The sequence below is a fragment of the Ascaphus truei genome, chromosome 10, assembly GCF_040206685.1.
Source record: "Ascaphus truei isolate aAscTru1 chromosome 10, aAscTru1.hap1, whole genome shotgun sequence".
NCBI lineage: Eukaryota > Metazoa > Chordata > Amphibia > Anura > Ascaphidae > Ascaphus > Ascaphus truei.
Window position 1 is genome coordinate 9435030 of NC_134492.1, and position 15639 is coordinate 9450668.

Below are 15639 nucleotides of genomic sequence, written 5' to 3' on the forward strand. Positions count from 1 at the left end.
CAGCAATACTACACCCCCTCCTTATTTTAATATGTAAAGCATGTGACCATGTGGTAGTTTGCCCTCACAAAATCCCCCAATCTACTGTCACCCCTCCTTTTTTTAACATTATTATGTTTATATGTAAAGCGTGTGACAATGTATAAGGGCTGGGACCCGCTGCGCCCGGTGGCGCGGGCTGGCCGCGTGAGCGCTACTCGCCATTGCCTTGTAGCCTCACGATCCGGTCCCAGTCCCTCCTCACTGCCAACTGACTACGTACTGTGACGCGTCAGCCAGCAGGGGATACCAGAGAATTGTGTTCCCGTGCGGCGACGCATCACATGGTACGCGAGTCAGCCAATGGGGAGGAGGGGAGGGAAGGAGCTAGATGGGAGGCGCCTTGGGCGGGGAGCAGGGAAGGAGCTGCAGGTTAAAGTGTGTATGTGTATATGTATGTGTGTGTGTGTATGTATGTTTGTGTGTATGTATGTGTGTGTGGGGGGGTGGACGGCACCACGATCAGATCCCGCCCCCTTCCCTCCCACTCCCACCCCCCTCCCTCCCACTCCGGCTCCAGCTCCCGGCTCCCTACAGACCGCATATCGCGGTCTGTGTCTGTCAGCGCCCCGCCTGTCTGCAGTGCGGGCGCTGACTGAGGGGGCGGGGCCTTAGCCTAATTCTACATTCTTACCTAAGCTGGCAATCATTTGGTTCTCCTGTTATAAATCTGTAAAAATCCTGATTGTGTGGCTAACATAATGGCCGCCTTTCCAGTTTCAATCAATCCTTCAGTCAGTGTAACTCAGGAGTTACAATGTATCCTGATATTACTTGGGTAACGTATATTGTTAGTTTGCAGCTCAAACTGCTGGGAACATTTGCAACAAATTAACCAAACAGGAAAGTGTTTCAAATTACTTGCACTGCTTGGGAGATTAGCTAAAACCTGCTACAAAAATCAAAGGATTCTTTAAAACTCATAAAAATAGCATTAAGAGTTGAATTAAATAAATCAGTTACTATTGTCTAATACTAGAGTACTGTTATTTAAAAACAATAGACCATATAAGATTTCACGTTTTGCTGCTTTTGTTTTTCTGTTGCATACAGTGGGCCTCTCCATTATAACAGGATGCACTTACTCAGTACAGTGCTTCATAGTTTCTGTCTGACCAAGTAGGAGCTGCGAGACACACACTTCCTGTTCATTTGTGTCATCTGAATAGAACCTTCAAGAGGAATGTTTTTTTCCAGCAAACTCTGGACCAGGAGCGGCCAACTCTAGTCCTCAAGGGCCACCAACAGGTCAGGTGTTCAGCATATCTGTGCTTTAGCACAGGGGGCTCAGTTGAAAACTGCACCACCTATTGCTGAAGCAGGGATATCCTGAAAACTTGACCCGTTGGGGTTGACTTGGGGACTGGAGTTGAGCGCCCCTGTGTGATGGTTTAAGCAGCGTGGTTATAATTGGGCTGCTTATATTTCAGACGAGATCCAGGAAGGTTAAATGTTACCATAAAGGAAACCTTGGGTGGTGTTTAATCAAATGGAAGGAATAACCCCATCCTTCTGCATCTTTGCATAGCTTTGCACAGCATTAACACCCATATCAGGCTAAGGCGTAGAGTCCCCAAGGGCAGGTACAGGTTAGGGAAATCTCTCTGGCATTACCTCCCATTAACTTAAATGGGATCTCCCATTCCAATGCTGTTTTGTTTTATTTTCACTATCTGGTACTCCAGTCAAACAATTTCCACAGTAACATCAGAAGATTGAAAAGATCATGGTTTCTTTACACTAAAAAAACCTGACATTAACAGGTTCCTACCCAGTTGTTCAACCCTGTGTGTCTGCGTGTCTGCGTGTCTGCGTGTCTGCGTGTCTGCGTGTCTGCGTGTCTGCGTGTCTGCGTGTCTGTGTGTATCAAAATGATGAAGAATTTATGGCGATTGTAGTTGAACGGGCAGAAAAAACTTGAGGAATTGCTAACAAAAAACAGGATAAAGACAATGTAACTATGATATGGTGAAGAAGACTATCGAAGATAAAAGCTTAAAGAAGAGGAAGCGATGACGTGATTGGGAAGAAGCAAATCATTGCACTCAAACAAGACAGTGGAGAAACAATAAAGGACTGTGTACTTGTCATAAAGAGTGTTGAGAACTTCCCCATGATTTTGTAAAAGAACACAGAATAAACAGCCTGGTCCAGCAGCGGAAGAGCAAGAAGAAACCACCAATGATGTACCATGCATCCTTCCAGAAAGTGTCAAAGACCATAACATCCATAAAGAATGGGAAGGCTCCTGGGGAAAATGGAATGGCAACTAAAATCTTGAAAGAAGTCCAGGAAGAAGAAAATCTTTTCACAACGTATTACCTGCTGCTTGAAGAACAGGGCAAGTCCAGACCATCGGAGCAATGAGTTATACTCATCCACAAGAGAGGAGACAAGGAAGATCTAAAGAACTACAGACCTACAGACCACTTTATTTTTTCCTTACAAATATACTCTATAATTGGCAACAGCCGACCTTGCATTTCGCCCAGCCTGCGGAATCTTGCAGTGTATACAACACAATGGACAATATCCAAGTCGTACAAGAAGTAATGCATTCGCTTTATAAATACCACTCGGTTTAGGATCCGTAGATTACAAAGAAAGCATTTGATTCTGTCTGCTCAATGTTTTCTTAATGCATTTAGAGGCAAATTGCTGAAAACGCATACATTGATTTTTATGAGGAACATTTACCAGAATGCTACACCAACCGTTGGATAACACGACGATACAAGCAAAATAAGGATCGGCAAGCCAGTGCGACCCGGAGACACCATGTCACCAAAGCTTTTCACAACACTTGAATTGTTTGACATTGGATTGGGAAGAAAAAGCAATCAAAATCAACGGTAAATAGTAAATAGATGACATTTGTTATTTCTGCTACAAGTCCAGAAGACCTCCAGCAACAAATCGGGGAACTCCCCGAAGCAAGTAAGAATGAGGCCTCCAGTTGAATCTCCGCAAGATCAAAGTGATGTTCAACAAATGTGTCAACTCTGCAAAGATCGGAATAAATGGAATGGAACTAGAAAAGTCAGACTATGTCTAACTAGACTGGCAAGAAACAATGGATGGGAACCTTTTGTGAATTAAATCAGAAGGAGAATGAAGTTAGGATGGAATGCATTTGGAATAAGCAAGACAATATTTTAAGGGAACCTTCCCCTGTTCCTCAAAACAACATTTTTCGACTAGTGTATTCTGCCTGTGCTCCCATATGGATGTGAAACTTACACCCTAAATGCGAGGATGATTCAGAAACTTCAGACAACTCGAAGGATTGAGAGATGTGTGCTCAGTATTACCCGAAGAGACAGAAAAAGAAAGGATGGGTTTGAAACCAAACAAAACTCCGTAACATCACATAAGATGAAGAAATAAAAATGGCAGTGGGCTGGACATATTGCAGGAAGGAATAACCACCGTTGGACAAAGATGATATTCTGTTCTACTGGATTCCAGGGAAATTAAAATACCAAGACGATGACCAAGTAAGACGGGACTATGGAATCAGAAAATTTGCAATCGCAGTACGTAGATGATCATTGGGAGGCCTTCATCCAGTAGGGAATCGACAAGGGCCAAAGACACACACACACACACACACACACACACACACACACACACACACACACACACACACACACACACACACACACACACACACACACACACACACACACACACACACACACACACACACACACACACACACACACACACACACAGAGTTTTCTGTTGAATAGCTTTTAGGATTAAATAAAGTATTGTGCATTTTTTTTTCCCGCCCACAAAATCCTGCTTTATTTCATTATCTAAAAAGAACAGCTTTGATACCTCTGGGAATTCACTTGAAAGGTGGAAAAATAATCACACAATAGCCATTGGAGGACATGTTTATGCATATCTGCAGTCTGATCTGTACAGCATTTTCATTTAGAAGTCACATCCCATGCTTTCAAATATCAAATTCTGTCCATGCAAATAACAGCCCGATGTCTTGTCAGATGCAGAACAAATCATTAGCAAAGCTCCAGTTGGTAACTTGGCATCTGGTGCTCATCGGGCTGTTGCCTCTATGCCATGCATTGCTTCTTGACCCTTTATCTGCCAGAGGACCCAGTATTGCAGAGCAATACTATACAGGCCCCACTTGCTGCAAGAGGATTACCTATAAGTATTGTGCAATGAAGTAGGGGAAAAATAAGAACGGATTATACGTAAAAAAACAAAACTAAACATTTGGAAGACAAACTGCTGATAGAAAGCCCTGGGTGTCTGTGTCGTGCGGATGCAACATTTAGACCACATAGGATGAAATGTAACTAATGACAGTGATATGTCAGAGACTTACACCAGGGGAGGGACGCCCTTACAAAATACATTTTTTTTAAATGGACCCGTTAAGGTACTGTATTGTAAATAACAGATTATGCTGGAAACATTTGTAAAAAAAAAAAAGTATAACCAGAAGTTGTGTTTTTTGTTTTTTTCTGTGCTTATTTTGTTACTTTTTTCCATTTTCCTCCCCAGAGTCTTTCAGGAGTGGCCAACTAAAGTCCTCAAGGGCCACCAAACAGATCAGGTTTTAAGGCTATCCCTGCTTCAGCACAGGTGGTGCAATCAATCACCTGTACTGATGCAGGGATATCGTTTAAAAACTGACCTTTTTGGTGACTCTCGGACTGGAGTCGGCCACTCCTAGTTGTTCAATCAATATGTTGTTATATATATATACACGTGACGACGATGCAAATTTTCTGATAGAACACGGTATAAAGCCTAGCTAGCCTCCACTATTTTTTAATCACTCCGGGATGAAGGCCCCCAAGGCTGAAACGCGTTGAGTGTTAGCTATTGGCAGCTACATGTGATTTTCCTGGCGTGACTCTTATTGTTTGATGAAGCGCTGATGGATTTTTTAGACCTGTTACGAGCAAACACTGGAGCCTAAACATCTAGGACTGATACCCTTCGCTAACCTGTGACAGCTGAGTATTATTTCCCCTGCTGCCTGGGATTATCAGTCTATGTGGAACTTACACCCGTGTGTGTGTGTATTTTCCTCCAGTACTGGCACTCTGCTACTATGCAAAACCATGTTTCTGTTTGCTTGTGAACTATGACCATAGCTACTCCATGCATCTTGCTGTTCTGACTACTCATTATTTTTGAGGTGGTGGGATGGGGGGGAGGTGGTGGGAAGGGGGGGAGGTGGTGGGAAGGGGGGGGAGGTGGTGGGAAGGGGGGGGAGGTGGTGGGAAGGGGGGGGAGGTGGTGGGAAGGGGGGGGGGGAAGGTGGTGGGAAGGGGGGGGAGGTGGTGGGAAGGGGGGGAGGGGGTGGGAAGGTGGGAAGGGGGGGGAGGTGGTGGGGAGGTGGGAGGTTGTAAGGGAGGAGTGGGGGTGAAGGGGGGGGGTGAATGTGGGGGTGGAGGGGGGGGGTGGGGGTGAAGGTAGGGGTGGAGGGGAGGTGAAGCGGGGGTGGAGGGGAGGTGAAGCGGGGGTGGAGGTGAAGCGGGGGTGAAGGGGAGGTGAAGCGGGGGTGGAGGGGAGGTGAAGCGGGGGTGGAGGGGAGGTGAAGGGGGGGGTGGAGGGGATGTGAAGGGGGGTGGAGGAGGGGATGTGAAGGGGGGTGGAGGAGGGGAGGTGAAGGGGGGGTGGAGGGGAGGTGAAGGGGGGGTGGAGGGGAGGTGAAGGGGGGGGGTGGAGGGGAGGTGAAGGGGAGGGGTGGAGGGGAGGTGAAGGGGGGGGGGTGGAGGGGAGGTGAAGGGGGGGGGTGGAGGGGAGGTGAAGGGGGGGGTGGAGGGGAGGTGAAGGGGGGGTGGAGGGGAGGAGGGGAGGTTAAGGGGGGGGTGGAGGGGAGGTTAAGGGGGGGTGGAGGGGAGGTTAAGGGGGGGGTGGAGGGGAGGGGAGGTTAAGGGGGGGGTGGAGGGGAGGTGAAGTGGAGGGGATGTGAAGGGGGGTGGAGGAGGGGATGTGAAGGGGGTGGAGGAGGGGAGGTGAAGGGGGGGTGAAGGGGGGGTGGAGGGGAGGTGAAGGGGGGGGTGGAGGGGAGGTGAAGGGGAGGGGTGGAGGGGAGGTGAAGGGGGGGGGTGGAGGGGAGGTGAAGGGGGGGGGTGGAGGGGAGGTGAAGGGGGGGGGGTGGAGGGGAGGTGAAGGGGGGGGGTGGAGGGGAGGTGAAGGGGGGGGGGTGGAGGGGAGGTTAAGGGGGGGGGTGGAGGGGAGGTTAAGGGGGGGGGTGGAGGGGAGGTTAAGGGGGGGTGGAGGGGAGGTTAAGGGGGGGGTGGAGGGGAGGGGAGGTTAAGGGGGGGGTGGAGGGGAGGCAGGGGAGGTGGAAGGGAGGGGAAGTGGAGTGAGGGGTGGGTGAGGGGAGGTGAAGGCCGCTCACTCACCCATCCGGCCGTTCCCTCACCCGTCCGGCCGCTCCCTCACCCGGCCGGCCGCTCCCTCACCCGTCCGGCAGCTCCCACGTGGATCTGAGGCGGGAGGCAGCGTGTTGTGTCCGCTCCCCCGCTGTGTCCCTGGCGCGCGCTCGCTCACTCCGCTCCCCCGCTGACTGTAGTGGCGCCGGGGGGTGGAGGGGAAGTGAGTGAGGAAAGGTGAAGGGGGGGTGAGGGTAGGTGAAGACCGCTCACTCACCCGTCCGGCAGCTCCCTCACCCGTCCGGCAGCTCCCTCACCCTCCGGCAGCTCGTGGAGGGGGGGGGGGGGGGGTGAAAGCGCGGGAAACAGGGAGAGGCGGAGGAAGAGGCGGAGCCTCCGGGACCGGTGGGGAAGAGAGCGGGAGATGTGCTGCTAACACTGTGAGCCCCGCTAATGTATGTAACACCGTGTGTGTGTGTGTGTGTGTGTGTGTGGGGGGGGGGGGGGGTTGTGTGTGTTTAGTGATGTGTGTGTGTGTGTGTGTGTGTGTGTGTGTGTTTAGTGATGTGTGTGTGTGTGTGTGTGTATAGTGATGTGTGTGTATAGTGATGTGTGTGTATAGTGATGTGTGTGTATAGTGATGTGTGTGTATAGTGATGTGTGTGTGTGTGTGTGTGTATAGTGATGTGTGTATAGTGATGTGTGTGTATAGTGATGTGTGTGTATAGTGATGTGTGTGTGTGTGTGTGTGTATAGTGATGTGTGTATAGTGATGTGTGTATAGTGATGTGTGTATAGTGATGTGTGTGTATAGTGATGTGTGTGTATAGTGATGTGTGTGTATAGTGATGTGTGTGTATAGTGATGTGTGTGTGTGTGTGTATAGTGATGTGTGTGTGTGTGTATAGTGATGTGTGTGTGTGTGTGTGTGTGTGTGTGTGCCTTCACTCCGCCTCAGGCAAATGAGAGGTGTGCGGGGGCGGGCGGCCCAAGGGAGCAATCTCATTGGCCTGGCCCAAGGTCCAATGAGATTGCCGCTAGGGACACGTGGAGGGGCACAGGGAGACACATACAGACCCGGACACATAGGACACTTTCAGAAATATATAGTAGATTATTGATGTCTTACTTTTCCTTGTGCCTTTAGTTACACATTATATTTTGTAGCAAGGTTTTTTTCTCCAAGGGGTTTTTTCTTTGTTCCATCTAGCTTTTTTGTGTTAATTTATATTATTTATCTGCAACATTTTTTAGACACAATTTAGTTATTGGTTCATTTATTAGCATCTATCTTGAGAGAGCCACTACCTATGTATTTTCAGCTGCCATTAGTATGTTCATGTTTTTATGTTAGTGTTTCTTGCTGCTCTATTAATAAAATCTTGTTCATTATCTGCTGTGACAGAGCATCCGGGTCTTTTTGCTGTATTCTATATTATTATTTTGGTGGTATATTATAGAGTGCTATCTAAGGGGATTGTCTTTGTCTCTTTTGTGTGTTTTATATAAATATATATTTATATATATATATTTATATATATATTTTATTCGATGCTTCAGCAATAATCCGTTGTTGCTTTTTGTCTTAGTCACATTGTTCTAATGCTTGCCGATGATATGGCCTGCAACTCAAGGAACCCGAAACCAGCTACTGTATTCAGCCACAAAAATATGGAGCTTAATGTGTATGGAGATGATGTCGAAGTTGACTACAGAGGCTACGAGGTAACGTTTCCTTGCACAGTATTAATACAATTGTCCAGTTGCAGTGTAAACCGTCAAATGAGTGTGTTATTAACAAGTCTCTGCATTTATTTTTAAACCTAGGGTGGCCCACTCTAAGTGTGTTAAAAGCGAGGTTAAAGTGCTCTGTTCTTTCAGTCCTGCTTCTCTCTGACTTCAAGAGCCTTTGTTAGGAAGGAACAGCCAGTTATTTAGCAGGGACAATCACTCCATGTTGAGTGGAAATCCCCTTTTTGATGTGTGTCCTAGCAGGTACTCTGGCTCTGTGTAATGACGCCCCTGCTGCGGCAGTGTGACTTGTTGCTTGCTGAGTTATAAGACATACACAGTGACATGTTTGCATGCAGAACTGCTGGCTGCAAGAGCCTGCCTGTGTCCTTCTGTTCATTAGGCCTCGGATATACTAGGAGCGCGTGGCGTCACGCGCGCCTGTAGCTTGAACGATCCGGGGCCTTTGGGACTTGTATGACGTACGCGACTGGGTGGCAGAGGTGTAGCCGTGACGTCACGTGAGCGATCTGCCCTCATTGGCTGAACCGTGCCCGGGACCCGGCCGTAGTGTGACCAAATCAAAATCTTTTTGTCGGCTGAAACATCTGCTGCTCCGTCGGGCGCACTATGGCCGGCCTCATAGATCCCCAGCATTTTGTTAGAGCCGCTTGCTCCGTGGCTGCGGCCAAGACCTGAGCCACCTTTTGTATGAGAAGAGCCCTCCTTACCTGCAGTGAATGTGGCGTTCTGACACCCCGTGGCACTATACACTGTGGCACGTTATAAATAGATCACAATAATAATAACTATAAAACATGTTGCAGATTCTTGCTTGTGATAAAAACCTTGCCTGTTGCTCGGCCTTGAAGCCGCTGTCCTTGTGGATCACGGTTTTATTTCTCACAGAGATCTCTTCCGACGCTTTCACACTGTGTGTTTTTGTCTTCAAAATGTGATGCTTCCTTCAGAAGATGGAAACATTTGAAATATTAAGTGTCCTGGAGGTTAAAAGGCAGCTCTCCCCAGAGCCCAGTGCAGTTTAAAGGTGTGTGTTTTATACAGTAGTTTACGGCGTTCCGCTCATACAGCGGTATTGGGAAGGGGGCCGCCATGTCTGCACATGCGCAGAACGGGGGCTGCCCAGGTCGCGCTTGCGCAGAACGGGGGCTGCCCAGGTCGCGCTTGCGCAGAACGGGGGCTGCCCAGGTCGCGCATGCGCAGAACGGGTGGTGCAGAGGTCGCGCATGCGCAGAACGGGTGGTGCAAAGGTCGCGCATGCGCAGAACGGGTGGTGCAGAGGTCGCATGCGCAGAACGGGTGGTGCAGAGGTCGCATGCGCAGAACGGGTGGTGCAGAGGTCGCGCATGCGCAGAATGGTGGTCGTGCTTGCAAAGAACTGAGGTTGCGCAAGTGGAGAAGGTGAAATTGCCGGTCTGCGCATGCGCAGATGCTGTAGATCGCCGGTTCCGCTTTCCGCTGATTTTCACTTTGCGGCGGGATCAGAGAACGGAACCCGCCGCATTACAGGGGCCCGCCTGTACATGTAAGCACTGGTTTCCCTAAACCGACCCTCATTTAATTTGGGCTCTGGGGACTCCCTGGTTCCTGAGATACATACAGGGCAGGGTGTTGCCGATACTTTGTGGAGGTTTAAAAACCGTGCTTCGCTCCGGCCAATAGGAAGTAACGCCGACTACCCTGCAGCTTCCTATTAAAGGGACCGTACCTGCGCAACCTGTACAGGTATGTATCTCGGGAGCCAGAGGGCTTAAATTAACACGCTTCATCAAAACAAACTAAGGGTGTGGGGGGGGGGGGGAGACCTCTTTTTATTGGCTCCTCTTCCTCTCTTCACATTTCTATAAATGCTTGCCATCTCTTTCTGTAATTATCTCATGTTACTTTCTCTGTGAGCAAAATCAGCAGTGAGAGTTAAAGGAACAAATCATTCTCATGAACCGGAGCTCCGCCAGAATCAAGCGAGGTGATGCTAGAGGTTTACACAAGAAAACTAGTGTTTGAAGTAGCGAGTATCGGGGTTTGTCTTACAGTAAGTAAAGGTCAGAGGCTTCATCATGGAAGCTGATCATTAGGGTCCCCTGATGTCTTCAATTTTACAGATATTCTACAGCAGGAGTGGCCAACTCCAGTCCTCAAGGGACACCAACGGGTCAGGTTTAAAGAGATATCCCTCCTTCAGCACTGGTGGCTCCTGAGCAGGGTAACAATTTGTCCAGGCAAGTGCTGATTGCACACGAGCAGTCGGCAAGCGTTCTTCGCGCAAGCGAGGTCAGCGCTGGCCAGGGGAATCCGAACACCACCGAAAAATCGAGACAGAGCCCCCAAAACCAGGACTGTCCCGTATAAGCCGGGACATCTGGTCACCCTACTCCTGAGGCACTGATTGAGCCACCTGTGCTGAAGCAGGGATATCCTTAAAACCAACTCCAGTTGGTGGCCCTTGAAAACTGGAGTTGGCCACCCTGCTCTGATACACCTCCCACAGTGCCTGTTTGTCTGCATGTGTCCAGAGGCTTGTATACAGTCTTTACGTACTCCAGTTACTAAGGATCAAATCCCTCTGAAAGCCCAGCTTCATTAATGCCGGTACAAGCTGGAACTCCGGCACTTGCCTTAAAATCAACAGCCATTTTTATTAAAATAAGTGACTTTTAAGAAAATGATCCCGTCGTAATGTAGGCCGCCAGTGTGCAATTTTCCAGTCACGACTGGGAATCATCACATTAAAGTTGAATATAAAACCTCTTTTCTCTTGTCCCCTGAGCATGTCCGGCTCGTAAAAAAAGAAATAAAAGTTCTAGTGTTCCGGAAACATATTTCACCGCTAGCTTCTGAGGTTACATGGCAACTTTTGGACTGGGCACTGGGGAGAGCTTAATTTTAACCTCTCGGACACTTAATATTTCAAACGCTTATGTCATGAATAGAGCATCAGATGTACAAAAATAAGAACGATGTCGGAAAGGGCAAGGAGAGACCTCTTATAGGAAGGGAGTGGAGAGACCTCTTATAGGAAGGGAGTGGAGAGACCTCTTATAGGTAGGGAGGGGAGAGACCTCTTATAGGTAGGGAGGGGAGAGACCTCTTATAGGTAGGGAGTGGAGAGACCTCTTATAGGTAGGGAGTGGAGAGACCTCTTATAGGAAGGGTGTGGAGAGACCACTTATAGGAAGGGAGTGGAGAGACCTCTTATGGGTAGGGAGGGGAGAGACCTCTTATAGGAAGGGAGTGGAGAGACCTCTTATAGGAAGGGATTGGAGAGACCTCTTATAGGAAGGGAGTGGAGAGACCTCTTATAGGTAGGGAGGGGAGAGACCTCTTATTGGAAAGGGAGTGGAGAGACCTCTTATAGGAAGGGAGTGGAGAGACCTCTTATAGGAAGGGAGTGGAGAGACCTCTTATAGGAAGGGAGTGGAGAGACCTCTTATAGGAAGGGAGTGGAGAGACCTCTTATAGGAAGGGAGTGGAGAGACCCCTTATAGGAAGGGAGTGGAGAGACCCCTTATAGGAAGGGAGTGGAGAGGCCCCTTATAGGAAGGGAGTGGAGAGGCCCCTTATAGGAAGGGAGTGGAGAGACCTCTTATAGGAAGGGAGTGGAGAGACCTCTTATAGGAAGGGAGTGGAGAGACCTCTTATAGGAAGGGAGTGGAGAGACCTCTTATAGGAAGGGAGTGGAGAATGCAAATCAAATAAATGGTGATCAATGCAGACTGCTGCTTTACGTTACACCCCCCCCCAATGGGTTACGATATGCATGTGAAATATTGTAAAGTACGCCAGGGGTGTTTGTGGTCCAGTCTGATCCATTTCTGGGACATAAACCAGAGGCAGCTTTTCCGCTGGCCTGCCTAGAAATGTCTATCTTGTTACCGCAGGTTACCGTAGAGAACTTTCTGAGGGTGCTGACTGGCAGGATCCCCCCCAGCACCCCTGGTTCCAAGCGCCTACTTTCTGACGACAGGAGTAATATTCTCATCTACATGACGGGTAATTGTTGCACCTGTATATTTCACTATTTGTATTTATGTTCTCGGCTCACAATGGGTGAAATGATTGTTATACATTTGGTTTCTTTTCTGATTTGGGTTATCCCATTTATGAAAAAATATTTTTCAGCAAGCGACATATTTAAGGGTGTGTTCTTAATCTTGTCTCTATCTACTGTTCTTTGTTTAATTAAAGGCCGTGATTAGTGTTATGATTGCACCCGTAGTAACTGAATAATTAGCAGATCGATATCTTGTGCAGCAAATTAGGAAGCTTTTTAAGAAACCTATGGGCCCTATATTAGCTTCAGTACTTACAAAAGCATTATATGGAACTGTAAACTCACGTGAATTAGTATGAACGTTTCTATGGGAATTTACTGTGTTACTTTTTTTTTTTTTTTTTTCCCCTGGTAAAATATTTTATAAATAAAATAACAAAATGCTTGGGGTTAGACAGAAGTCTAGACCAAGGGTGGCCAACTCCAGCCCTGAGCTACCAACAGCTCAGGTTTTCAGGATATTCCTGCTTCAGCACAGATGGCTCAATCAGTCCCAGCTTCAGCACAGGTGCTGAAGCAGGGGTATCCTGAAAACCTGACCTGTTGGCTTAACCCTTGTCTAGCCTAAAAGTCAAGGATCAAATAGGGTCTAAAGGTTTTACAGCAGATAGGAAATGGGCTGACTAGGTGATTGGCTGGTGGCAGTGAGCAGTGGTTCTTATCTGCTGATTGTGTGCTTCTGGGAATATAATGCTAACTAACTCATTGCCGTTCCCTCTGCACTAAAGGCGTTAACCATCATCCTTTCTGGTGACTTCCAACATGGGGGCTTTTGATATACTGCACTTTTTTTTTTAGTGATTTCCAATGAATACTCTTATTTTGGTTAATCTGTGCTTTCCGGGTCTGCTGTTCTCTCTAGGGCTGGTAGTTTTGGGCTATTTTGCCACTAATATGCAATGAACCGTTGCTATACACACACGCTGCATGTATGAGAATGTATACTCTGCTCACAGGTCACGGCGGAAACGGTTTCCTGAAGTTCCAGGACTCTGAGGAAATCACCAACGTGGAACTCGCAGACGCTTTTGAGCAGATGTGGCAGAAAAGAAGGTAAGAAAACATGGCCGCAGTTCTGAAAGGTGTGTTGCCAAGACACTGAATTAAATTACTGTGTCACAAGTACAGAACGCAAGAGAAATGAGAAGGGACCATCTCCATGCTGGCAGGGCCGGATTACGGGGCCATCTGGCCGGGCACTTGCCCGGGGTGCTAACCGAAAAGGGTCGCCAAAAGAAATTGCCGGGCTCCCTACCACTTGACTTTGTGGCGCGCGCGTGCTCCGACACCGGCGCCATCGTTAAATGTTCGAGTCCTGCACACCCCGTTAATGGTTGAGACATTTAAATATTGGGCGGGCGTGCGCAGGACTCGGAGTGTGGGCAGTAGCGAGTGACATTGATTGAGTGCCGGACCTGTCCCGCGTGGCCTGGTGCCCTCGTAAGTGTCTCGGAGCTACGGCAACAGCAAGGGTCCTACGCGTTCACTGCTCCAACCTGACATCTTTAAATGTATCTTGATATTGACATGGGTGCGTAGGACTCGGGCATTAAAAAATGGCGCCAGAGTTGGAGCGCCGGTGGTGGTTTCCATGACAACGGGATGTCATGTTGTCATGGCAACACGTCGCGATGTAACGGTGCAGGAGGAGGGGCGCCAAATTAGTTGTCTGCCCTGGCCGTGATACGGTCTCGGTCAGCCCTGCCCTGTCTGCTGGAGAAGTTTGCAAAGCCATGTGTAGTGTAGTCCCATACAGCTGTGAATTGGAAAGTTACTCCTTCACTGATTTCTGCAACAAAAGAAAATATCATCTCTCTCACGGGTGCCAATATGGCGTGCAGCGTACCAATATGGCGTGCAGCGTTCCAATATGGCGTACCGCGTACCAATATGGCGTGCAGCGTACCGCATACCAATATGGCGTGCAGCGTACCGCGTACCAATATGGCGTGCAGCGTACCAATATGGCGTGCAGCGTACCAATATGGCGTGCAGCGTACCAATATGGGGTGCAGCGTACCAATATGGCGTGCAGCGTAGGGCATCGTAATGTTTCATCTGGCTGTTCTAAAAAAATCACCTTCCACATTCTCTGTCAATAATAAATAAAATGTAATAGGTTCTCACGCTTCCAGTTAATCATTTAGATCAGGGGCGGCCAACTCCAGTCCTCAAGGGCCACCAACAGGTCAGATCTTAAGGATATCCCTGCTTCAGCACAGGTGGCTCAGTCAGTTGTTGAGCTACCTGTGCTGAAGCACGGATATCCTGAAAACTTGATTGGAGTTGGCCACGCCTGATTTAAATCATTTAGAGGGCATTTAGTTGTACTTGGTGTATTCTGTGAACACTGTTCCTATCAACAACATAGCGACTATCTATATCGGGCCACCCCATTGCTTGGAAACTCGGGTTGAAGTCAGTGGCAGTTTCTGTGCAGTGACCCTGCGAACCAGTGACAGATGTGCTTCAGTGGCTCGCCGATGCTGACAGTCGAAGACAGAGCCTCTGATTGAGCCACGTGTGCTGAAGCAGGGACTGATTGAGTCACCTGTGCTGAAGCTTTGATATCCTTAAAACCTGACCTGTTGGAGGGGCTTGAGGACTGGAGCTGAGCACCCCTGCTTTAATTGACTTATTGTGATTGACAGATAATCACTGAAAGCCTGTAATCTCACCTGCCAATCAATCATCTTCCCATCTCGCTTTTCCTAATCCTTAGAGTGCCCCCTGATAACATCTCACCCATGCATGGACTACTGGTGTGCCCACCCCTGTGTGCCCACCCCTGTGTGCCCACCCCTGTGTGCCCACCCCTGTGTGCCCACCCCTGTGTGCCCACCCCTGTGTGCCCACCCCTGTGTGCCCACCCCTGTGTGCCCACCCCTGTGTGCCCACCCCTGTGTGCCCACCCCTGTGTGCCCTCAACATTCCGTTCAGTAATTGCCAAGAGATGCATTTGGTTTTAAAGCTGCAGTCCCACCGATGTTATAAGCATTCTAATACATGAACACATGGTGTTGTCATATTTAAGTCGCACTTGCAGACGGCCGAATCTGCATAGCTCTCAGCAGGTGAGGCACACTGCTTTGCTTTAGTAAGGTTTTTATGACCAGAGCTGTCATATATAATGGTGCTATTTGTATAATTAAATGCACGTTCTGGCAGCTTTTCAATGCCTTCTTTGAAAACCATTAACTAATGTCCTGAAAACATCACGCGTCACCTTCCGCCTCTCTGCAAATAACTGTAACATTATTTTTTTTTCTTTTTCTTCGGAACTTTTACAAAAGCTTTTACATTTAAATGTCATTTCACTAAGAAAACACAATTACAGGACCATGGCATTTAGAGATTCTGTTCCACATCCTTGTAATAACACCAGCAGTGACAAGTTGCGTGCTTTTACTTATTCCCGGTAAGCATTCT

At 48.4% G+C, this 15639-nt stretch overlaps 1 protein-coding gene across 1 annotated transcript in view; it reads left to right on the forward strand.

Moving 5' to 3' along the window:
• The first annotated feature begins 3528 nt into the window (after positions 1–3528).
• Positions 3529–15639, forward strand: part of PIGK (phosphatidylinositol glycan anchor biosynthesis class K) — a 120725-nt gene continuing 108614 nt past the window's right edge. The window contains exons 1-4 of the mRNA XM_075617148.1: positions 3529–3536; positions 7997–8132; positions 12038–12149; positions 13167–13263. Coding sequence (XP_075473263.1) covers positions 3529–3536; positions 7997–8132; positions 12038–12149; positions 13167–13263 — 353 coding nt within the window. The remainder of the gene's footprint in view (positions 3537–7996; positions 8133–12037; positions 12150–13166; positions 13264–15639) is intronic.